The sequence below is a fragment of the Trachurus trachurus genome (assembly GCF_905171665.1).
Source record: "Trachurus trachurus genome assembly, chromosome: 1".
NCBI classification, from domain to species: Eukaryota; Metazoa; Chordata; class Actinopteri; order Carangiformes; family Carangidae; genus Trachurus; species Trachurus trachurus.
The window spans coordinates 29,046,471-29,066,172 of NC_139891.1; the positions used below are offsets into that span (position 1 = coordinate 29,046,471).

Below are 19,702 nucleotides of genomic sequence, written 5' to 3' on the forward strand. Positions count from 1 at the left end.
TTTCATACTGTGTCTGAATATGTTTTGTGTCACCTGGTGGTCATTTTGTGATTGTTTTTTAAGATCTTTGTGGTTAGATTGTATCTATGAGGTTGTGTACTGTATTTATCTAGTTGTTTTGCATCATTTTTCTTTCAGACTGAGCTGATATTTAGTTAAGTCTGACTGTCACGCAGCCCAAAAGCTCAATACTCCCACCCCCTCACACGGAACAATTACCAAGGTCTCCCTTTTATAAAACGCTTTATTTCTCCGAGAACTCTTTCAGTCATTGTTGTTACTTCATCTGTCCACAAAGCACCGTTTCCAGAGTGCTTCTGGATCGTCCAGATGTTTTTTAGCGGACACAGTGAGGTCACAGGTACGGTTTCCCCCTAAAACTCCTCCATCAACGCTGCACAGTCTTATTTGCCTTTTGCTTTTTTCAGTTTTATCCACAGGTCTTCCAGATCTTGTCTCGACTTCCACAGTTAGAAACTTAGAGACTTTTGGGAGGAAATCTGAAGCTGGGAGCACGTTCAAATCTTTTTATAGCCTCCTCTGCTTTGTAGGCATCAATTAGCTTCATTTCAGTTGCTCAGCTGAGCAGTAATTGAAATACATAAACTGCATGAGAAACAGTCAAGAGTAATGAACATTATTTATGACTTGTGTCTTTCTTTCAAAAGGCTTCCAGTTATTTTTTGCATGTTTGTAATTAAGCGTTTTCCCTTGTGACTGTGTGTTGCATCTGTAAACCAGAGTTCGTTAAAACGGTTCTTCTGAAGAGATAGTTTGCATAAAAAATTACCAAGGTACTTCCCAACCTTAAGTACTTAGCTTAGTGTTTCCTGGTCCAGTCAAGTCTGACAGCACCAATAAACCAAACAAACCACGTGCATAAAAATCAGTTTTCTACCGTTTTATAAAATATTTGTCATAATTCAAGTATTATTTAATTTATACCAGTTCATTTTTAAATATATCGCCGGTTAGCTTTGGCAGAGTTCAGTGTGAGGTTAAACATTTAACCCTTCGACATAACAGGCCGCGTCCTTCTCAGTGGTTCTTCAGCTCCACATCAGACCAGCAGCTGTGTCCAGTCTCTTTAACTCGTTTCTGGAAGCTGCAGGAGTTTCTGGAAGCGATGGCTGATCTCTGCCGGCCCCAGAGACACCATCATCTCCGCCACGCTGGGACCTTGCTGCAAAAAACCAGAGAGAGAGAGAGAGAACAGAGGTCAGTGAAGTAACACGACTCCAACCAACCAGACGAGAAGTAATGCAACAGAGAAGAGCAATCACAAACTACTTCCTCTTTCCATATTCCTGCAGCCTGGGTCACCGTGGAGACTGACTGACTGAGTCACGGTGGCATTTCTCAGCCTCTAGTCATCGCTGTGACTTTAAGAAACTACTTTAGAGTTTAACCTCGTCATGTAATGGATGGAAATGTGAAAAAAAAGGAGCATGTGCAGTTTCAAGTGCAGCAGGAACCTCAGAAGGAAGAAAAAATGTATTTGCTGAGATCAAGTCTGAAATAAACAATTGCAGAAATGAAAGTTGCATGTGAGTTGAAAAATGACGTGCTCAGTTCCTCTGAGAGTTAAAATATGATGCTAAAATATAAAAAGGGCAGGTTGTGTTCTCGATGGACATAAACTAAAGTATGTAAACACAAGTCAACGTCAAACATGTTTATCTTTGATTTTGTTGACTCAGCAGCAGTCGACCTCAGTCAAAGGCTGTGATTGTTGTTTGACTTCAGGTCATATAAGTGTTTATGGACTGAACTGTCCACTACAGTATTTATATAAAGATGGAAAAGTATGATGAGTGACTGAATTCACAATGTTGATACATCATTGGGATCAGACACGGTGAATAACGTAAGGACTGAATATGTTCAGGTGCTGCTTAAAGAAAAATCTATATTAAAAAAAACTGTGTAATAAATAATAATTAGGTTAAAAAAAGAAAAAAAAGCGTTTCCTTTCGGGGTCATCTAGTTCAAGCAGCTTTGAAGAAGCAGCTCGACTTTGTTGTGAGTCGTCATCTCAGATCGACACTACCACATTTTTCAAACTTTGGATGACATCAATAAGAAGAAATGTGAATACTTTAACTATATAAAGCCTAAAGAGACTTGATACACCACATTAACACTTGACCTTTTCTTTGTCAGTCAGGAAATGTTGAGGGCAAATGGCTCTGTCAGTCACACACACACAGCTGGGGATGTGTGAAGAATGAGTCAACACACAAGCAGAGCTGCTGCTGCTGAAGCCCTGGGTCACAGGATGAGGCTGCAGATTTTCTCTATATATATAAATATATAGTGTGTGTGTACAATAAAATCTGATTTATTTTATTCCCCACAGTAATAGAGCGCAGCTGTTTTCCAAAAACTACAACAGACACATCACTGAACCTCACACTTATCTTTTTACACCCGGTGATGTGCGTTCATTATTAAAAACATGACACTGGGGTCATTTAGAAACAGAAACAGAGACCAACAACGGCTCCACACATATTGTCACATATCACTACCACCTCTCGTCTTTGTCTTTCTACAACGTCAGATCAATACAAAGACTGGAGCCGTGTTTGTATGAGCTGCCGTGTTCGGAACAGGACGGGATAAAAAGGGAGCGACCGGCGTTTCCCCATCGTCTGACGGCGAAGTGACCGAGGCATTTAGCACCCGAGCTCGACTATGGCAGACCGGTGGAGGAGCCGCTGCAGTCCGTATCAACTGAGACCGGATATAGATGCTACGATGAGAGGGGACGTCCAGTTCCCAGAGAGCTGGAGGCTTTCCCTCAGGGTGGAGAAAACAAGCCGACAGCATCACACGGTCCAGACGCTGCCATCAGTCTAAACAGAAAGTCTAAACTCTGCCCACGGTGGAGCTGTTTCACACAGAAACATGTCACCTGTTGCAACAGTATGAGGTTCAATGATGTGTTCTTGTTTTGTTTTTTTGGGGGGGACTGCCCTGTCACTAGAGAAGAATACACCAGGCTCTACAAGACATATTTAAATGCATAATTCCTTTAGACATTAAAACTATAGAGGTTGGAAATATATCTCAATTTCAAGACATTAAAAAAGAGGTAATATTTAATAAATATCCTGCAGGAGGCTGGTGAGAAGAATCCCAGCAGGAAGAGCCCTGGGATAAATGCATGGATGGAAATTGCAATGGACAGATTTTATCAATCATAAATTGGAAAAAAAAAAAAAAAACTATTTTATACTGGGAAATATGTATTTATTATCTAATTCCACAAAGGTCTGATTTTATTTTTTTAGAAACCAGTAATTCTGTTTAACAAAAAAATGTTTTTGTCTATTTTTGGTTTGTTTGTTTTTTCCTGTGTTTCCCTGTGTGTATGCATAAACATGTCATGTCCTGCATTCAATCTAAAATGTTAAATACATTGTATGAAGTCTGAGGTTTTGGATGCACACATACAGTATACTTGTTAGTGGGATAAATTGTTGTTTTTGGTCTGAAATATTCTTTAAAAGTTATTATTAGTAGTAAAAGTTAGTGTGTAGTTTGAACCACTTTCATAAAAAAAAATACAGCATGCTGTGTTCAGGTACCTGAAGCCCGCTGAGAGTCAGACGTAGGAGCTTCATCACTTCTCTGTACTTGGTGCTTTTAGTCTGTTTGGCCAGAGTCTTCAGATCTTTATTGAGTTGATCCACCGACAGCTGCTCACCTCGCTGCTCCACCAACCTGAGAGCACAGACACACACAGACAGAGGGTCACAGACCATCCTGCTACAAAAATAACACTGTAGGTGTGAAGTAAAGTGGAAACAACTAAAAAAAAGTGAATAATACATCATACTTGAGTAGTAAAGAGGCGATGTGCTGGGCCTCCACAGTGAGTGCTGCCACCTGCTGGCTGGAGAAGGAAGGACGCACCCACAAGTAGGAGTAACCAGGACCTACGAGCTCCTTCAGGGAGGATATGTGACCCTGAGGACGAGGGAAGAGAGAAGTTTCACTATGAGACTCTAGAGCAGCAGGAAGAAGAGCAGAGGCCACGTCTGAATAATCAGTGCTAGAAAGACAGAAAGAATAAAGGGATAAAAAGAAGATTACGGTGCAAGAATCATTTTATCAACACCATGCACTAGTTTTATGATGATGACATACCAGAAGATTTCATATTATTTACAACCCTGACTTCCCTTTTAGTTAAAAACAAACAATCAAGACAAACACAGGAGTTTCATGCACCTGTTTGTTGGAGATGAAATTATTACAACAGTGAGAGCAGATGTTGTTATTTCAAAGAGATTTCTGACCAGATATAAATGTCCTGTAGACTTTGTTTTCCTCAGCTGTGAATAGGCTAAAATGCTAATTAAACAAACATACTAACTCACTAACAACTGTATGCTGAAGACATGGTACGGATGTTTTGAAACACATGTAAACCTATGAGCACGATATCTTTGGTTTACCTTGCGAAGCGTCAGCACCCGTCTGATATAATCCTCCTGCAGGACTTCTTCCTCCTGGATCTCTGCTGAGTGGACCTGTCGGATCTGATCCTGCAGATCTTTAACCAGTAACGCACACTGCTCCTTGTCCTCGATACGCTGCTCCAGGTGGATTCTGTCACAATGAGACACATTAGAGGTAAAACAAATACAAATCGGCAGCATTTGTCCTTATTGATCTAATGGTTTGAACTCAGAGAAGACCAGTGGATGACTTTTAAATCTCGTCTTAAAACTCATTTTTACTCCTTGGCTTTTAATACAGCATGAGAGTTGTGTGGTCTCTGTTTATCTTTTATTGCATTTTTATATCTCTTAGTGTTTTATCTGATATTCTTAGTGTTTTTATATGCTTTCAATTTACTGTTATGTTATCTTTAACTTTATTTATTTTTACTGCCCCTAAATGCCATTTTGCCCAGAACACTTTTCATCTTCTTTTGCACATGCAACCACTAAGTTTGCCTTTTTTTAACTACTGGTGAAATGTGTAAGGGGCAACTCAAAGAATCTGTCATTACAGGTGTCAGGCCAATGTGTGTGAAGAAGGATGATGAATGAAAAGGAAATGTGAGTACCGGTAATTGCTTTGCAAGTTGATTTACTGTGTGCGTCCCTACATTGCTCCTGAAATCTTTAAGTTAGGAGTCGCTGTGCACCTAGTAAAAAAAAAGTTAGCCTGGAGCCCTGTCACTGAGCTATGTTGCCCCAATGAGGGGGTTTAGGGAGCTCTGCCACTACTGTAAGACATTTAGCTAATAAAATCAACACAATACTAAAAAGGCCAAGTGAATTTGCTTCTATATTTTCTATTATATTTATTTGCTTTTTGGCTTTTATACTTTATATGTTTTGTATTAGTTCAAAATTTTTGTCACTGGTACAATTTTTGCATGAGAGCTAAGTCAATGTATAGCAGTGCAACTGACTGATCAATTTGTTTCTTGAGATCATTCACAATAACATAAAATAAAGTTTTGCTTGTGTAGCATCAGACAGGAACAGAGTGTTGTAGTTGTTTTACCTGTTGAACTCTGGTAGTTTTTCCAGGTCTAACAGAGCAGAGTGAGTTGTGATCTTGGACGGATTGAACTCTGAGATCAGCTCATCTATCCTCCTCCCTATCCGATTGGCTGCAAGACAACATGACACATCCAGAAGCACATAACTTTTGTGATTGTGGCAAAATATTAAAGCAGAAGTAAGCAATCCGGTCGTTTTGGCTAATGCTGCGTTCCAGGCAGGCTTTTGAAATCGTAAATTACAGCTTCAAGTCACAACTTACGATTTTGTAGCGTTCCAGGCAACCCACTCGTGTTTTTCCGACCTGTTTTACCTGTGAAAGTCACTATAACGGCCACTCGTAACTTCCGACCCGTGAACTCGTACCAGATCGAACTGGTACGACTTCACAGGTCGGAAAAACACGAGTTACAAGTTTCCTTGAACGCACCATAACAGTCCTCGTCCCTACGTCACCACATTCACGGCGTCCCTTGGCTGCACACACAGCCCTGCATGCCGTTCTCTCTCCTCATTGGATAAAAACTGTAGGATACGATAAATGTTTTCTCCTCGGCTCAGAGCAGAGCAGAGTGACTGACAGACCCGTGTTTCAGACCAAACACTCTATGTAAGTGATTGCTGTCGGAAGATATAACTATTTAAGACTTATATTAACACAAATATATTTATTTTTTTTATTTAACCACTTACTTCTGCTTTAATGTTTGTTATTTCATAAGCAGATTTTATTTTCTTCCTAGACTTTCACTCTCTGTCTCCAGTACTGAAACTTGAATGCGATCTTGGAATAATGCTCCATCTATCTAATATCTTTATTTTCCGTCACTCACTGTTGAATCCAGAGCCACAGTTGGTGGTGATGTCCAGCAGAGCCTCCGACAGGATCCCGTCCCTCTGGAAGCTCTGGATGAAGATGTCGCCCTGTCTCTTGGACAGTTTACTGCCGTCCTTGTTCATCAGGAGCGGCAGGTGTCCGAAGGCGGGCGGTTCCCATCCCAGAGCTCGGTACATGAGGAGATGTTTGGAGGTGGAGATGAGCCACTCGGAGCCGCGCAGGACGTGACTGATCTTCATGTGGTGATCGTCGACGATGTTGGCGAGGTGGTAGGTGGGAAACCCATCCGCTTTGATCACCACAGGGTCGCCCTCCACCTAGAGGAGAGGACAGAGGACATGAGAAGTTAAAGGAATAGTTCAACATTTTGCTGCGAGCTGCTCAGAGCTACGCTACGGAGGCTCATGGGATTTCTTGGTTTCCCCCATCAAATTTATCAAATACACAATCCAACAACTCCAAAACGCTCTGGTGGACAAGTTGTGACCTGCACATTCACTACGCTATGAGATAATAACGTAATGTTATGAGGCGGAGTTGTTCTAGAGGTAAATTCATGCAAAACGCTGATGCGCGTTCCCGTCGGGGGCAGTTTTTCAGCAAGCAGTCTCTGTATTTACCTCTAAAACAACTCTGTCTGGTAACGTTCTGTTATTATCTCATAGCGTGGTGAATGTGCAGGTCACAACTTGTCCACCAGAGCGTTTTGGAGTTGTTGGATTGTGTATTTGATGAGTTTGATGAGGGAAACCAAGAAATCCCATGAGCCTCCGTAGCGTAGCTCTGAGCAGCTCGCGTATCTGCTCCATCGTTCTAAAAATAGCTTGCACCGACAATTAAAGGGAACGAACCTACTGCTAAAACTATAGGGATTATGGCAATGGACCAATTTGTCAAAATGTTGAACTATCCCTTTAAAGTTAAAAAGAAAACGTTGGTCTCAGACACATTAATCAAACAAAAACTGATGCTTTCACTCATCAGAAACCCGACCTGTGCCACCTCATGCCGGTTCCATCCAAACACCAGGTCCTGGAACGGCTCGACTCCCTCCTCCAAACGAAACCGGATCACATGCGTCAGGCCCTGGGCCAGTTTCTCCTGGACCTGTTCGGCCCGAAGGTGACGACACCTGTTGTCATACCTGCAGAGAAGGAATAACACAGCAAATACCATAAATCTGAGGCATGAACCCTGAAGTCTGGGTGTATGTCATCTTCAAATCTGCACTTATACGATCCAAAAAAAAAGAAAATGTGTGGATTTATTCATGATATTTATTCACCTTGGCGTCTGTCCGCTCCTCAGAGCCTCTTTTTTGAGCAGCTCCAGTCTCTGCTGGCTGCAGAAGCAGTGGTAGGCGTGACCGCTGTTGACCAGCTGCTGGGCCGCCTCACGGTACAGGTCTAACCTCTGGGACTGAAGGTACGGACCCACTGGGCCGCCTCGCCGAGGACTCTCATCTGGAGGTATACCTGGCAGAGGTGAAAACGGCAGCATGAAATGAATCAACCTTGAGTTTTAACATTAAATATTTGCCAGATTTTAAAAGTGTTTGCAGTTTGAGAGGTGAATAGTTTGGTTTTAAACGGATAGTTCAAAATTTTGACCTGCACATTCACCACGTTATGAGATAATAATGTAACGTTACGAGACTGAGTTGTTTTAGAGGCAAATGCAGAGACTGCTTGCTGAAAAAATGCCCCCGACGGGAACGTGCATCAATGGTTTTGCATGAATTTCCCTCTAAAACAACTCTGTCTGGTAACGTTCTGTTATTATCTCATAGCGTGGTGAATGTGCAGGTCACAACTTGTCCACCAGAGCGTTTTGGAGTTGTTGGATTGTGTATTTGATGGGTTTGATGAGTGAAACCAGGAAATCCCATTAGCCTCCGTAGCGTAGCTCTGAGCAGCTCGCGGCTCTGCTCCGCCATTCTAAAAATAGCTTGCACAAACAAATAAAAGTAACAAACCTACTGCTATGACTATAGGGATTATGGCAATGGTCCAATTTGCCAAAATGTTGAACTATCCCTTTAACAATAGCTCAGTCCCAGTGTTTCTTACCGGCCCACTCCAGCATGTCCTCTATCGACTCTGCTGCTCCTGGCACCAGTCGGCTCTGATCCGTGTCCTCCAGTCGCAGCACGAACGCCCCTCCATACTTCTTTGCAAAGATGTAGTTGTAGAGGGCAGTTCGAAGGCCTCCGAGGTGCAAGAAGCCTGCAGCACAAGGAGGACATGCCGTTAGAGCAGCAGACTGACACATATGAAGAGATTTACAAGGGGATTGGTTCGCAGAGAAACATTTTAACATGAAGTGAACATTGCTTGTTGTCTACTTGTGATTGAAGGAAAAAAGGAGAGGTGTCTGCTCAATACAATTCATTAGTATAGCACCAAATCATAGCACACACATTATCTATTAATTACATTATTACAGGGTAAAGGGAAGATCATCATACTTCATTACAGAGAGAAACCCATCAGTTCCCACAAAGAGCAAACACTTGGCTGCAGTAACTCTATTATAAAACTGAGCATTAAGTCGTTTTCAGTCTCTTTGTGCTCGTTCTGTGACTCCTGCATCTCTCTCTGTAATGTGGCTTATTCCTTTCTGTCATTTAGTGTTTATTTTGTTTTATTTTGACTTCATTCTGACAGTAATAGAGAGGTCAGAGAGGTCAGATGGGCCCTGGGTCTCCCTGTAGTTCAGGTAAATACTATGACGTCCAATTTTTTCAGCTTTGTCAAAAACCTGTTCAGGATTCAAGGTTCAAGAATCTTTATTATCCCCTAGGAGCAATTTGTTTCACAGTCAGCCCAGAAGTGAACAACAAACTTAAAACCAAACATGTATCCTATAACAAGACAACAAAAAATCACTACAGGTCATTTAAAAATCTGATTGCTGCTGCAGGGACAAATGAAGTAAATGAAGGATGAATGTGTTGATCTCTAATAGAAAACCAGTGAGTGATGAGGAATGTGCACATTAAAATAAAAAAAAAAAGCTCTCACTGGAACTCTATGCAAAATCATCTGAAACTTACTTCACTTTTACCAATAGGGCAATTTAAATCCATAATTAGGCTACATCATATTTTACCTCTAACTACTTCTGCTTTTAACTACACTTATGTATTCAAGTTATGCTGCTTATGTATGTTTGTTATGTCTGAATATTTGTATGTCTCAATTGTTTTGTCTTCTGTCTTTATAAATAAAGGTTATGAATGAATGAATGAGTTCCGGGAGGAGGACCGTACTCACCTGTGGGACTGGGGGCAAACCGGACCCTCACCTGCCCCTCCTGCCCCTGCCCCTGCCCCTGGGCCGAGGAGCTGCGTCTCCTGACAGCGGCGGCGACCGGCTGCAGCTTCCCCCGCCGGCTGCGGAGCAGGAGGAGACCCGGGAAACCTCCGGGAGTCGCCGCGGAGCTCCGGTAGCAGCGCGGACACCACCGTAACCACAGCGACCACCGTAACCACAGCGACATGACGACGGTGACGTTACCGCAGGTGTTTAACGGTGGAGAGAGACACGCGCTTTAACGGTTATAACGTGTATATACGCCGGTAACGGAAGCCTCCGAGGCTCGTGGTGCAGCCGGTGAAGGAGGACGCCGCCGGTCACCGGGACAGAGACGCCGACAGCACCGTGGATCTAACCGCTGTGGTCATGAAGGTCTGTCCCTCACATGTGTAAATGTTTGGGTCATTCATGATTCGAGTCCACTGACTGAAGGAGTTTCTGCTTCTTCCTCTTTCAAATGAGACCGGAAGTAGAATTCAGCAGCAACAGAGCGCACACTGCCCCCAGGCGGAGAGAGTCGGTACTGCTACTGATTCAATCTTGGTACTGCATGGTTGGTTGACTACATTTAACCTCTTGAGCTGGCCTGGTTTAAACTTAATTTGCATATATTTACATATGTATATATAATAAGGTTATAAACGAATAACTGTAAGGCCAAAATGCATTTATGATAGGCTACTTTTAGATAACTTATTATATTTTCTGAAAATGGACTGGTTTTGCATGAGACTACAACCCAAACTAAACTACATCAACTTATACATGTTTTTTCTTTTTCTCATAATTATTATTATTTTCCAGTCCTCCCCTGAAAATTTCCCCTGATTAAAAAATATCATACTTCATGATAACAATACAATACACCTCCATCAGAGCCTATGCCTAATAGTTCATCTTAATAGGCCTTTATTGTGCAAATCTTTAACTCTGTAATGGCTTTTAATTAAAAGTGTATTGCAACTCCAAATGTTACAAATATCTGAAATAAGAGAAGAAGAAGTTACATAGGTGTATGTTCCAGTTTGGGGTTATTTTTATGTGCTTTTTCCTACTTTCAGCCAATGTAGAGCTATCACAGAAAACCATTCAGTCACCTCATTCGATATCACCTACATTTTTTGAGAGGATGATTTTAAAGAGAAGTACATCGAAAATGAAAGAAATCACCGCTCATCTGCAGACAGGATTCTTCTGTGAGGTGCTGGAGCTGAACTTGACAACACTCAACAAACAAAATCAGCAATCGCACACTCAACTCTGTGCATATCTAAATTTATTTGCAAGCGTTCGGTCTGTGACCTTCTTCAGGCAGAGAGAAGAGAAGAGAAGTAGGAGGACACCATGTCAAGAGATCAATGGTTCTGTTTTTATAGGTTGTATTGGAAAGAGACAGGAGCTGAAGGGAGCAGGAAAAAACCTAAAGGATATGTGTGATGTGATGTGGAGGATGATTTAAGAATATTATTAGGTTGAAAACTGTAGGACCACAACTCAGGGTACAACTGGTAACACCTGCATGTGATGAAGATGTCCACTCATTCACAGGCAGCCATAACAACAATCTGTCAAACTCAGAGTGAGGAAAACAGAACAATGTGACCGAGTGACGAAAGGTGGCAGGAGACACCACTTTACGTTGAGTCATAGCAGAGGCAGCCGAGGGAAATGTCATATGAGGCAGCGCTGAAGAGGCCCCGAGGAAAACAATGCAAAAACACTGATGCTGCTGCCAAGTCACATGAGTTATCTTTGCAAGAAGCGACAAAAGTATTTCACTAACACAAAGATAATTAAAGCTGTATCTCCACACCTTATGTCACGTGTTTTGAGATAAAATACCCAATAGATTCCTAAAAACAATGTTCATTTTAAAAAGAAAACTAAATTCTTTTTTTATTATTTATGTGTTATATTTTGGCGTAGAGTTCATTTATAGTCCCTTAAATACATTTTATTTAAGTTAAAGACCGACAGGAAAGTCAGAGAGAGAGGAAAATGATGCAAAGGACCGGGGTCGGACACTTACTGTACCCAGGGCTGCTGGAATTAGGATTAAGCCTATGTAACACTGTTTTATTTTTAATCTGTAAAAACCAGTATATTACTATTGGAGTATTCAATATTCTTTACTGTGTGTGTGGTACAACATGAGATCAGACATAGAGAGACTATTTGCTAATTTTGTTAAAAAAGTGAATCCGATAGCAATTAATTCAGATTATAGATACACAAAGAAAGGATTACCATTGTTTAATATTTGTTCATATACAGCATTTCTGCCATGACAATTTAAAACAATTATATTAAATTACATCTTTTAAAATACAAAAATAAGATGGCCTTTGAAACACTGTGACACCGAATGACCCCTGACGCAGCATCTGTGGTGGCTGTAAACATCCAACGTCCTCAATAAACTCTCCAATCATCAGAAGGAAAATTCCCCTCGGACCAAAGCACCAAAGCTGGGGGAGACAGAGCCTTTTCCTTCGCCGCCCCGGGGCCCCCCAACCTCTTTAACTCACTCCCCTAATTCATCAGAGACTGTACAGACCTCCAAACCTTCAAATATCTCTTAAAAACCCACCAACTGGCTTTTAATGTGTAAATAAATCAGCCTAATCATTTTATTTCTTTTTGGCATTGATCTAATTGTGCACACGAGAGCTTGTAAAAGCACATTACAAATGAAATTGATTATATTATTATTAATACCACTTCTGATTCATCAGGTTGTTAAACTTTTACCTTTACCTTTAATTCATTCAATATTTTTGTAACCCATAGCCTATATATTTTTATATTTTTGGCTGCAGCTTTGTTCACCACAACAATCGGTCAACTTTATGCCGAATGACTAACTAATACAGAATTCAGTTTGTTTGAAGATTATTATCAAACCAGTTTAACCTGATGTGTGTGTGCATGCCAAGGTCTGTGTTTGTGTATGCTTGAGAGTGTGCGCCCGCAGTTTTGTGAATAGCTTATTCTGAGCTATGTTCAGTCTGTGTCATTGATGTTCACAGTCCACTTTTAGATTTTAAACATCATGATATACCAACTTTTAAACCTTTTGCAATTCACATGTCATTAGATTATTACTGGGCTGGGTGCAATGTAACCACAGAACAAGAGAAAGTTTTGTTCTAAAAATAAATCTTTATTCTCTAAGATGATCTCTCACATTTTAAGTCTTAATAGCTGCATTATTAACGAAAATAAAAGCTTATATTAAAAGAGAAATTAATACTAGGGAGGTGAAACCTGCTGAAGATGTATCAGGTGTAACTTTATACTCTTTGCCTTTTATTCTGACTTCCTTTCAGATGGGCGTTCATGGACACAAAAGCTGAACACTCAGGTAATCTACACAACTGAGCACATAAAGTAGCCCACTCAAATGTTGCTGCAGGAGGAGGAGAAGGAGGAGGAGTAGGAGAAGAGGAGCACACTACGTCCTGCCCTCTTGCTCTGCAGGGAGGAATCCGCCATCATTACATGAGCAGTCGTGACAAGACAACACGCCCCAGCAGTGCACCTGTGTCTCAGGTGTCAGGAGAGAGGAGATACTGTCTAACCACTGCGCCTAAAGGACTCTAGCCACGAGCGAGATTTGGTAAGAGATTTAGTTTTAATGTGTCATGTGCCTTCTTCTTGTGTCTCTGCAGCCTGAAGGATCACTGTTAACTTGTTTGTACATGTTGTTACTGTGGCTGGATTTACTCAAATCCACTGTCTGACTGGTGTGGATTCATATTTAAGAGCAAACAGAGAACAAAAGAGCTGTGGCAGTGTGTTCATGATGTATATATAGGCAGTATTTATATAGCCTACAGACAAGTTTAAGGATCACTCAATGCACCATAATCTGACCTGCTTTGTAATTGCTCTTGCTTAATGAGTGTGCAGCTCCGGCATCAACGTGCCGGCTTGGGGATTTCAACATATGGGAATAAGTTCTGCCTCATTAAAGTCTGTCGGTGTTTAAAACCCAGAAGGAGATCCTCTCTCCATATGATATGATATAGATATCATGCTCTAAATAACCTTTAGAAGAATGAAAGATAAAGGTATTAGAGATTGTTCATGTGACAAAATCACTGTCACTTTCACTGAAGTATCCAGATCCTTAATTTAATTCAGGTAATTAAAAAAAAAAAAGGTTAATTATAATGTTTTTATTCAGGGAAAAAGTGCAAAAGGAGGAGCAAAAAAGTATGAAAAATATGAAGGTAAAATAATATGAAGATAAAATCATATAATCCTATACAGTGCGTTCTTCTGAGCACTTAAACAACAGCAGATAGACTGGTTGTATGTTTTGTATGTAAAATCCTTTCATATGATCTGTCTGTTAAGTCATTAAATCAAATCGTAGTGGAGTTTAATTTCTTATTCCAGTATATAAGTATAAGGTGGTATCAAATGGAAATTCTCATTTTTATTTTGTCTAAACTCGCAGTTTATATAATAAATAGAATGAAAACACAGAAAGAGGAAAGGAAATACGTATTTACTATGTACATGAGTGTAGATGTGATGTCATTTGACCAGCCTTATAGGACAAACATTTTCAAGTGTCATTTCATGCTACGTCCATTGAGCAGCAACTTTGGTCACAGATAATTAGTCAAAAACGAAACTCTAAATAGTGTTTGTCTTCTTTCCCCCTGCCAGAGTTATGAAAGGGTGCTGAGAACGAATGAACCTGAACAAACACTTAAACTTTAACCACATATTTATTTTAAATACAAGAGCTCAGAGAGTGTTGCGACATACAGTACATAATATACATTCAACTGGGCGAAAGTGTGGAGAGGAAATTCATCAGCGGGAGCATGTTTTTGTGTGTGGCTGTGAGTGAGACTAAAATATCTTTACAATGTTACAATATTTGTTGGACGAGAACCTTATTTCTTACCTTATAATAACATGCAACAAAAAAAGATTAACTTATTAACATAAATTTTCTCACAGGGCCTCTTGAAAGTGAGATGCTACAAAGTGCGTACACATTGGATATATCATTTAAGAGACTCTCACGGGCGTTATGGGGACCCACCTACTGTTTATTGGTTAATATAGTGATTTCTCTTCTTCCTAATGGCTTTGAACTGATCACTTCTTTTAGCATTTTTGGCCTTTAAGACCGTAAAAAGGCCAAAACTGTGGAAAAATACCCATCTGATTGGTCATAAATTACAGCAACTGATAACGCTACAGTACGTGCAGAACAATACAGTCTGACATGATGGTATCAAGATGGATTAGAAAGGAATCTTCCTCAGGTTTTGGACTTGTAGATCTAGTTCAAGTTAGGGTTGGTTTAGAAAGACTTGGAAGTCTAGCTATAAAAAAAACCAAACAAATGTATATGTATGAGGAAAAAAAGCAATGTAAGGAATAAAGGAAAAGAACAGGTGCATTGATTGTTATCATTTGACGTCATTTGTGTCTCACATGAGATTGTTTCTGAGATATTTATGTTTTTCACTTTTTACCCTCCCGCCTCAATAGGTCTTAATGACAGATCAATACAAAATCTGTGAACTAATTCTTGCCAGTAGACTTTTTTGCAATGAGAGGTACATGTTCTCAAGTGACCTTTCGTAAGATTTTTTTTTTCCAACCACAGTACAGATATGTGTTTGTTGTCTTTGTGCCAATTGTTCGTGGGTTTAAGGTGTAGAGTTTCAGCATTCTTCTCTCTGAAACATCTATTGTCTCATCACTTTTGTACCGCTATGTTAAAGGTCACTCTGTGCCACTGACTGTGAGCTCGCTAACAGCCACTCCCTGATTTTATCCTCTGCCTACTGAAAAAACAGGCTCCATCAAGCTTTTGATGTACGTACAAAGTGCACAGTGCTTGGCAATGACTAGACAATAATAATGCACTACAATGTGTGAAAGGTTGCTCTAAATATTAAACATATTAAACTTTATCGTGGCCTAATGTTCTGCCTCTTTAGTAATGTTTACATAACATAACATACTGTATTTCATATCACATAGCCTACTGTATTCTGTTTCTGTCCTGTGAAGACGATTTTGGATAATGTCTTTGATTTTTTTTTACCTTCAGATAAAACAACCATGCACTGTGATTTAATTTCTTTAAAAGCTGATTCCCTTACACCTGTAGTCTACACAGTATAGCGCTTGTTGGTGGTTTCGTGACTGACTGTGTCACCTGCTTCCTCCCCCAGTGATTTTCACCACAAAGCCATCACGTCCCATGAGTCTCGTCACATCATGACATCGCGCTACCTATTCCTACTCGTTTACCTTCTAGGGAGCTGCCTGGGTAAGATCAGATGTCACTCTGTCTTTTCTCTAATAGTGGTATCAATATACAGTCAGAAAGGACCAATCAAAGTCGCCAATGAATTGTTCCCACAGAGCATTGTCTGTGTAGCTACAGTAATATCTCACATAGAGCTCCATATAGTGTTATATAAGGGCAGATTTCTCTGTCTCCTTTGATTATAACGCAGATCGAGGTTCTATATTGATACTGAACCCATTTTGATACTGAAATGGGTGACATTTTCTATCGTGTTTTATGAGTCGTTACCTAACTCTACCCCTAACATGTTGAAAACAGCCCTTACAACTACTCTACAGTAGATATTCTTGTTTGAACCATAGTTTCCCATGAACCTCAGTGACCAGCTGTTGTAAGACATAACTTTAAAAGGTGAAAGAAGCCTGTATGTGTGTATGGGCCAATGTTTACATCTACATCCATCAGTATGAATATGTTTTGGATACACGCAGGGTAGGGAAGCCAGAAAGTAGTGAGACAGGAACTATAAGTTTAACTCTTACGTATGACTGGAAATCTGAAAAAAAAAAAACCACAAAACAACAAAATCAACAATGTGTTCCTCATTCTGTCACAACTGTCTGACTTCTCTGGATCCTACTGATTTCTGGTCACATTTTTTACACTGAAAGAATTAACAATGATCATTTCACCATATAACATCTAATGACAGAAATGTCCTAATTAGTGTATGGTCAAATTAATACATCTAGTCTAACAATGATGTTTTTCTTCTTTCTAACAGGGGCATCAAGTGCACAAAGGTAAGTCTGAAAGTTGAGATATAGCTAACGCCATTAGTGCATATGGTTTTACCAAGACTATGCCTTGTTGTAATATGAATGTATTTGTATGAATGATGACATCTTTTGTCTTCAAATGCTTGTGCTGTTGCCTCATTGGAAATATTCAGGAATGAAACCTGCATGACAAGCGGAACATGTGGTCAGGTGAGTGAGGCTTTCACACACTTAAATTTTCCAAAGTATTTTTTCATGATTGCAACATTGCGACATTGCTGATTTGTTTCCGTCATTCGATCTAGTAATTTTCACTGTCACTACTTCAATATTTAATTGTTATTTCAAAGCAGAATATCTGATGTTTTAATGTATCGGTCATGTGGAAATGATAACAAGCATTAAACTGAGTCAGACTCCTAACCAACCTGACTAGTTAGAAAGCTGATCATATCTCACATGGCACCACAGTGATCGGTATGTCATTCTTAATGCTTGATAAAATACAGTGACAACACTGATACCAAATATGAAGAAACCCAATCAATCTAATCAGAGTTTATCGAATCATCTAGTACTTCACAGTGTGACCTGAATCACTAAAGATTAGACCTGTCTGCAGTAAATACCATTGTAGGGACACATGTCACGTTGACAATTTGTCAGATTAGCGTGATGATCCTCCTTCCTTGTTGCAGTTTTTCTGCCTAATGCCGCTCCAGCTCGTCTGTTAAGTTAAGTTTTCAGTCAGACCGACCGTGTCTATTATTAGTGTTTGTTTTCAAATCCACATCTGGTATGTGGACTTACAAAGTCACTTAGAAACCAGACACTTGTTGAAATATTCTGTAGACGTCTTTTTCTCAAGACTGAAAGGACATTGAGTACGGCGTGTCAGTGAAGTGAAGTGAAGTGAAGTGAAGTGTTACAGTCCTTACAGTAGTAGCCTATCGTGTAGCTAGGGGTGTAAAAGTATGAAGAAATGTTTCGTACACTCAAGAAAATTGCACGTACAGAAACGTGAATGGGCTCTTACTCAATACTCAATTACCCATTCAGCTAATATCAAAGCTAATATCAAAATGAAGAAGTGTAGGCTAATGGGCTTTATGCACAGCTCCACTACTTCCTGTTTTACATGATTGGACCAACTGATTAATCCAGGTGTGTCTGACCATTGTTGTGAGGTCAGACACACCTGGATTAATCAGTTGGTCCAATAATGTAAGACAGGAAATTTGGGAGCTGGCTTATTTCAGTAAGTAGTGGAACTGTGCATAAAGCCAATTGCCCCATTGGTTGGGTTTAGGCAATGAAGAAAGGAGTTGGTTAAGTTTAATAAAAAAAGACCAGGTAGAGGCTAGACAGGCCAGATAGATAGAGTCCAATAAGTAGAGAGAGTCCATCGACCAGCAACAGCTAAAAACGGGGAACATAGGACACATTTTCAAAAAGAACATAGGTACGCTCCCGTAACTTGCAAGTTATAAACAACTGTAATTTAAGTCTTAACTTAGAAATTGTCTTAATTTCAAATTAGTTTTAAGTTAGAAACTAACATTAGATAGCTAAACTTAAGGCCTAAGTTGGAAACTAGTTAACAAGTTAGCTAAATGCTAGCTCAAGGCTTAAAGGTGTACAGAAAAGAAAATTGAATTTGAGCCCACTTTGGGTCATAAAATTAATGTGATAACTCATCTTTCAGACATTGTAGGCCAAACTTTGTGCAAAATTCTATTTTTGAGTAAATCCGGGATGAAAGTGTGTATTTTTTTTTTCGCATTGGATAATGCAGGCGCACGGACTATACGTCAGCCTGTACACGATTCACCAGCCACTGGTATTGGATCCGTCGTCTGTCATTCAAACGTCTGAGACACGCACACACACACGGAGCTCGGTCTCGCCCCAAGCTTTGAATATCCCGCCCGCTCGATAACGACCAATCAAATTCGTTTTCCTCACTCGGGTAAACTCGTGTTGCAGCTCGTGACAACTCGGCGCGACAAACAGGACAAACGGCCATTTCTGTACACCTTTAACTTTGACACTGGCTAACATTAGCATTCAGACAGTCCATTTTATAATGTAGGAAAGTGAAGTGAATCAGCTGATAGCTAGCTTTGCACTACCACATTTAAACTGATTGTCAGCTCAGTGGTGTGACCTTTGGTGCAGTGTCTGTTTGTAAAAGCAAATCTAAACTAGAATTTATTGTTTGCTTTCCCTTGGGGAAATATTTACATATTTACTCAAACTCTCCATTTGTCATTCCTTCCAAGATGCCGGATTCAACCTCACATTTCCTCCAGTGTGTGGGGTTACCATCGACAGACACAGGGAGAGATCACGTGCGGAGACTGAAAAGCATGCTTGAGGCAACAATGGATGTCTACACCTTCATGGTACGGCTCAAAGTTAAAAACTCATGCGCAGGAATTCGCTGGGTTGACATGTGAGGAAGAACGTTCCCACTAAAGCCACCCAGCAATTTGTGTTGTAATACCCTATACTGTCTATTTTTCCCTAATGAATGAAAACAATCAATTACCATACTGTCACATAGCCTATAATTAGTGTAGTAGGCCTACAGTACCTACAGTATAACGGCTGGGAAGCAGAGGAGTGCTTCCATTACACTGAGCACATACCTACAGTACACATACCTGTTACAGTGAATGAAATATTTGTGTTCCCTGTAGGCCTACAGAGGAGGAAATTGAAAAAATAAACAGCTATAAGAGGAGAGAGTTACACATAGAGAGATGGCAACAGTCATCAAAGAAGGCCTTGAACTTACCGCTACATCCATTTCTTTTTTTGTTTGAATTTATATTGAAATTTGTTTATTTGGATAAAACCCCTTGAGATGTATCATCTCGTTTTCGAGGGGGTCCAAACATATAGACAAACATAGATTCAACAGACAAACATGTTCTCAACAATAT

General features: G+C 40.2%; 1 protein-coding gene across 1 annotated transcript; it reads right to left on the bottom strand.

Moving 5' to 3' along the window:
* Nucleotides 1–958: 958 nt before the first annotated feature.
* Nucleotides 959–9,867, bottom strand: ears2 (glutamyl-tRNA synthetase 2, mitochondrial; the record flags this gene model as incomplete). The annotated part of the gene is made up of 10 exons (XM_083972788.1): nt 959–1,183; nt 3,594–3,729; nt 3,845–3,975; nt 4,467–4,620; nt 5,530–5,638; nt 6,362–6,683; nt 7,360–7,510; nt 7,652–7,841; nt 8,436–8,591; nt 9,642–9,867. 10 exons carry the CDS (start codon nt 9,865–9,867, stop codon nt 1,088–1,090), a joined length of 1,671 nt encoding a protein of 556 aa, XP_083828914.1. The 3' UTR covers nt 959–1,087.
* Nucleotides 9,868–19,702: the final 9,835 nt, after the last annotated feature.